At 52.4% G+C, this 5,000-nt stretch overlaps 1 protein-coding gene across 1 annotated transcript in view; it reads left to right on the top strand.

The window, feature by feature from the left end:
* The window catches only part of ENH_00084820 (Ccaat-box DNA binding protein subunit B, related, related), a gene marked incomplete at both ends in the record, with an annotated part of 7,549 nt that overhangs the window by 1,095 nt on the left and 1,454 nt on the right, over nucleotides 1-5,000 (top strand). The window contains 13 exons of the mRNA XM_013577936.1: nucleotides 405-634; nucleotides 1,166-1,356; nucleotides 1,816-1,900; nucleotides 2,192-2,255; nucleotides 2,485-2,746; nucleotides 2,976-3,039; nucleotides 3,094-3,287; nucleotides 3,424-3,458; nucleotides 3,675-3,814; nucleotides 3,891-3,946; nucleotides 4,009-4,107; nucleotides 4,367-4,443; nucleotides 4,725-4,880. Of these exons, the coding sequence (XP_013433390.1) occupies nucleotides 405-634; nucleotides 1,166-1,356; nucleotides 1,816-1,900; nucleotides 2,192-2,255; nucleotides 2,485-2,746; nucleotides 2,976-3,039; nucleotides 3,094-3,287; nucleotides 3,424-3,458; nucleotides 3,675-3,814; nucleotides 3,891-3,946; nucleotides 4,009-4,107; nucleotides 4,367-4,443; nucleotides 4,725-4,880 (1,653 nt within the window). The remainder of the gene's footprint in view (nucleotides 1-404; nucleotides 635-1,165; nucleotides 1,357-1,815; nucleotides 1,901-2,191; nucleotides 2,256-2,484; nucleotides 2,747-2,975; nucleotides 3,040-3,093; nucleotides 3,288-3,423; nucleotides 3,459-3,674; nucleotides 3,815-3,890; nucleotides 3,947-4,008; nucleotides 4,108-4,366; nucleotides 4,444-4,724; nucleotides 4,881-5,000) is intronic.

Below are 5,000 nucleotides of genomic sequence, written 5' to 3'. Positions count from 1 at the left end.
CCTAACTATTTGTCCAGCTGGCTAGCTAGCCAGCTAGCCATATAAGCTCCGCATGATTGTGCAGCATCCCTAGTTAGCTAGCTAGCTGGCTAGCTAGCTAACTAGCTAGCTAGCTAGCTAGCTTGCTAGCTAAGTTTTTAGTTAGCTAGCGAGCTAGCAAACCTTTTAGCTAGCTAGCTGGCTAGCTAGCTAACTAGGTAGCTAGCTAGCTAGCTAGCTAGCTGGCGTTTTAGTTAGCTAGCTAGCTAGCTAACCTTTTAGCTAGCTAGCTAGCTAGCTGGTAGACTTGCTGAGTGGCTGGCTGGCCGCTTGTTTCCCGAGCGGCAAACCCTAAACCCTAAACCCTAAACGCTAAACCCTAAACCCTAAACCCTAAACCCTAAACCCTGTTTTGTGGTTTGCAGCTGCTGAATGGTTTGTCGAGCCTGAAGAACAGCAGCAACGGCGTGGAAGACGACGAGGAGCAGCAGCAGCAGCAGCAGCAGCAGCAGCAGCAAGGCAGCAAACGGAAGCAGCGGCAGCAGCAGCAGCAGCTGGCGCTGTTCTCCAAAGGCGGCAGCAGCACTTTGGCAGACCCTCAAGACATTCTTAACGAGCAGCAAGACACGGGAGTCCTCATTGACCCCTTCTTCGTGTAAACCCTAAACCCTAAACCCTAAACCCTAAACCCTAAACCCTAAACCCTAAACCCTAGGCCGTAAACCCGAAACCCTAGACCCTAGAGCTTATACGCTTGTCAATAGTGTGTGCTTCAGCCGCATCCTAAGGCCCTCACCCCTAAACCCTAAACCCTAAACCCTAAACCCTAAACCCTGAGCCCTGAGCGTTGAACTTCCAGCAAACGCTAAACACTAAACCCTGCACTCAAGCAGCTCTCCCAGCCGGTCTTTCAGTGCCTCAAGACAGGCATAGGGTTTAGGGTTTAGGGTTTAGGGTTTAGGGTTTACCTTAAGGGGTAAGGGTTTGGGTTTAGGGTTTAGGGTTTAGGGTTTACGAAGACACGTCAGGGTTTGCTTTCGTTTGTGAGGGTTTATGAGGGCTTAATAGTGTTTGTCAGGGTTTGATCGCACGTAGGGCCGAGGGTCTAGGGTTTAACGATTAGGGTTTAGGGTTTAGGGTTTAGGGTTTAGGGTTTAGGGTTTAGGGTTTAGGGTTTGGCGCGCAGGAAAATGGCGAGTTTGTTTGACCAAGCAGGAGCTGAGGGTTTGCTGCTGCAGAACATCCAAATTGATGGATCTCTTTCGCTGCGGCTTTATGGAGAAGCAGCAGCATTTCCGGAAGCAGCAGCAGCAGCAGCAGCAACAGCAGCAGCAGCAGCAGCAGACCGCTGCAGCCTCGACCCCAACGTCCTCATAGGTGCACTCGCGGGGCTGCTGCTGCTGACGCTACTGCTGCTGCTGCTGCTGACACTGCTGCTGTTGCTGCTGCTGCTGCTGCTGCTGTTGCTGCTGCTGCTGCTACTGCTGTTGCTGTTGCTGCTGCTGCTGCTGTTACTGCTGCTGCTGCTGCTGCTGCTGCTGCTGCTGCTGCAGCCGCTTTGTCCGCTGCAGCTGCGGCTTCTGTTGTTCCTGCTGTTGTTCCTGCTGCTGTTCCTGCTGCTGTTGCTGCTCCATTTGTTCCTGTTATTACTGCTGCGGTTACTGCTGCTGCTGCTGCTGCTGCTGCTGCTGCTGCTGCTGCTGCTGCTGCTGCTTGCGCTTTCCTACGAATGCACCTCCAACGTCTCGGCTTAAGGGTTTGGGGTCCGGGGCTAAGGGTTTAGGGTTTAGGGTTTAGGGTTTAGGGTTTAGGGTTTAGTGTTTAGGGTTTGTGCAGACTTGGTGGTCGGGGGATCAAACCGCCCATTAGACACTTCAATCTGCAGCGAAGCCATTCGCCACTTTACCCAGCAAGTCGAGGAGTCAGTCTAAACCCTAAACCCTAAACCCTAAACCCTAAACCCTAAGCCCTAAACCCTAACCCTAAACCCCAAACCCTAGTCCTTAAACCCTCGATCTTTTGTGTCCCTGTTACCCTGGCCTTCCAGTAACCACAGGTGTCTATTCTCCACGCAAGAGATTTCGTATTCCGAAGGAAGGGTTTAGGGTTTAGGGTTTAGGGTTTAGGGTTTAGGGTTTAGGGTTTAGGGTTTAGGGTTTAGGGTTTAGGGTTTAAGGAATAAGGGCTTAGGGTTTACGGCTTGTGTCTGCAGACTGAGAAATGCAGTTGAAGGACAGCTGCCTGAAGCAGAAGAAACGAATGGGAGCGTTCCTGAAGTAGGGTTTAGGGTTTAGGGTTTAGGGTTTAGGGTTTAGGGCTTAGGGTTTAGGGTTTAGAATTTAGGCACTACATCTGTCAGTGCCGATTGCACAGTGCGTATTTTTCATGCAGGTGCTGCTGTTGATTTTGCTGCTGCTCTGTTTGCTGCTGCTGTGTTTGCTGCTGCTGCTGCATTTGCTGCTGCTTTCTTTGCTGCTGCTGCTGCTGCTGCTGCTGCTGCTTTAGGGTTTAGGAGTTGAGGGCGCAGAGGAACCTGAAGAAGGTGGCGATGATTTGCTGCTAGGGTTTGAAATGGAGGAAGCAGCAGCAAATGAAGCAGCAAACGCCTGGGAGCAGCAGCAGCAGCAGCAGCAGCAGCAGCAGCAGCTAAACCCCACGGGGCAAGACCAGCAGCAGCAGCAGCAGCAAGAAGATTTGTACAATTATCTAGACACTGCAGCGATGGATTTTGCTGCTGATGAATATTCGAGGCCGGAGGATGATATCGGTGGGGCATCACCTGAGGGTTTAGGGTTTAGGGTTTAGGGTTTAGAATTTAGCGCAGGGTTTAGGGTTTAGGGTTTAGGCCTTCCGAATTAGTTCGAGGTGCAACTAACTGACAAGCCATCAGCCTTAGTCAGATGGAGTCAGGGTTTGGGGTTTAGGGTTTGGGGTTTAGGGTTTAGGGTTTGGGGTTTGGGATTTAGGGTTTAGGGTTTAGGGTTTAGGGTTTGCAGGCACGGCGAACTACTCTTTGCTGACAGCAACTGCAGCAGAAAAGGAATGGGAGGCTTTGAAAGGGTTTAATCGTTTATTAACTTCATCTGTTTTATCAATCGAGGGTTTAGGGTTTAGGAAGGGTCCCGTTCGCCGCACTGCAGCAGCAGCAGCAGCAGCAGCAGCAGCAGCAGACCCAGCAGCAGCAGCAGCAGCAGCAGGAAAATCGCAGCAGCTTCTTGCTGCCCTCGACCCTTTTCTTGTCGATATGACAAATCTAAATAAACCCCTAAACCTCCACCCCCTTCTCAAGGCGGAGAGATGCAACCCGCGTAAGGGTTTAGGGTTTAGGGTTTAGGGTTTAGGGTTTAGGGTTTAGGGTTTGGATTCTAGGGTTTAGGGTTTAGGGTTTGGAGCAGGGCATATTCAAAGCCATCGCAGCTCTATGTTCTCGTGTGTCTGCTGCAGCGGCCCCAAAGCCGATCGACAACATCTTCGTCGCGGTAGGGTTTAGGGTTTAGGGTTTAGGGTTTAGGGTTTAGGGTTTAGGGTTTGCAGCTTGTTACTTAGCGGAGTTCATTTTGCAACTAATGAATAAATAGCGAGGCTGCTGCATTGACTGCAACGCAGAGCTGCCGCTCATGCTCTAGACTTTCGGGTTTAGGGTTTAGGGTTTAGGGTTTAGGGTTTAGGGTTTAGGGTTTAGGGTTTGCGTGCAGTGGGACATGACCAGCAGCCCTTTTGCTGCTTCGCCGCAGCAAATGGTTTCTTTATCTCTTCTTGCTTTTAAACAAATCCAATTTGCTGCTGCGGGGCCGCAAACCCCCAGCCTCGTTGACGCGCAGCAAGCCCCAGGAGGGTTTAGGGTTTAGGGTTTAGGGTTTAGGGTTTGGGGTTTAGGGTTTAGGGTTTAGGGTTTGGGGTTTGGGGTTTAGGGTTTGGAGGGGTGGGCTGCAACGTCGGTGTGAGGGGCTGGTGGTGGAAATCAAGGGTTTAGGCATAAGGGTTTAGGGTTTAGGGTTTAGGGTTTAGGGTTTAGGGTTTGCAATGCAGGAGGTGCTGCAATGGGCTACCAAGACGACGGAGGGTTTGAAGCATCTGATGAGGCATTTGGATTAGAAGAAGATTCTGCTGCTGCTCCAAACAACGGCGGTTTGCTGCTGCTGCTGCTGCTGCTGCTGCTGCTGCTGCTGCTGTTGCTGCTGTTGCTGCTGTTGCTGCTGCAGTGATGGTTTCTGTTGCTGAAGGGCTGCAGCGACTAGCCCAGGTCTTGCTGCTGCTGCTGCTGCTGTTGCGTTGCCCCTGCTGCTGTTGCTGGTGTTGCTGCTGGCCTTCCTGCTGCAGCTGCCAAGCACTCACACAGCCTGTGCTGCTGCTGCTGCTGCTGCTGCTGCTGCTGCTGCTGCTGCAGCGTTTGTGTCTCGGCTATTTGACCCTCGAGGGTCTGGAGAGACAAATGGAATGAGTCTTGTGGAGGCCCCGCAAACTGTGAGGAAAATTGTGCTGCTGCTGCTGCTGCTGCTGCTGCTGCTGCTGTTGCTGCTGCTGTTCCTGTTGCTACGCTGCTTATGCTTGTGTCGCTGGCTGCTGCACCATCCGTTGTTGCTGCTGCGCTGTGGTTGCTGCTGCTGCTGCTGCTGCTGCTGCTGTGGTTGCTGCTGCTGCTGTTGCTGCTGCACGTTGCTGCACTGGTCCATTTGCCTCCACTGCCCCCGCTGCTGCTGCTGCTGCTGCTGCTGCTGCTGCTGCTGCTGCAGTTGGCTGCACAGGAGCTGCGGCTGTCTTTGACTTCTCGCTACGTGGACGTGGCAGCAGTTAAGGAAACCCTAAAAAAGGTTTTGAAAGAAAACGAAAACAAAAAAGCAAAAAAAGATGAAGAAGCAGCAGACAAAGAGGAAGCAGCAGCAGCAGCTCAAGAGTCTCAAGTCCGCTGCTGCTGCTGCTGCTGCTGCTGCTGCTGTTGCTGTTGCTGTTCTGCTGCTGCTGCGGTTGCTGCTGCTGCTGTTGATGCTGCTGCGGTTGCTGCTGCTGATTTGGCTGCTGCT

Source organism: Eimeria necatrix, genomic scaffold, assembly GCF_000499385.1.
Source record: "Eimeria necatrix Houghton genomic scaffold, Enh_scaff970, whole genome shotgun sequence".
Lineage (NCBI taxonomy): Eukaryota > Apicomplexa > Conoidasida > Eucoccidiorida > Eimeriidae > Eimeria > Eimeria necatrix.
This window is presented reverse-complemented; position numbering and strand designations above follow the sequence as displayed.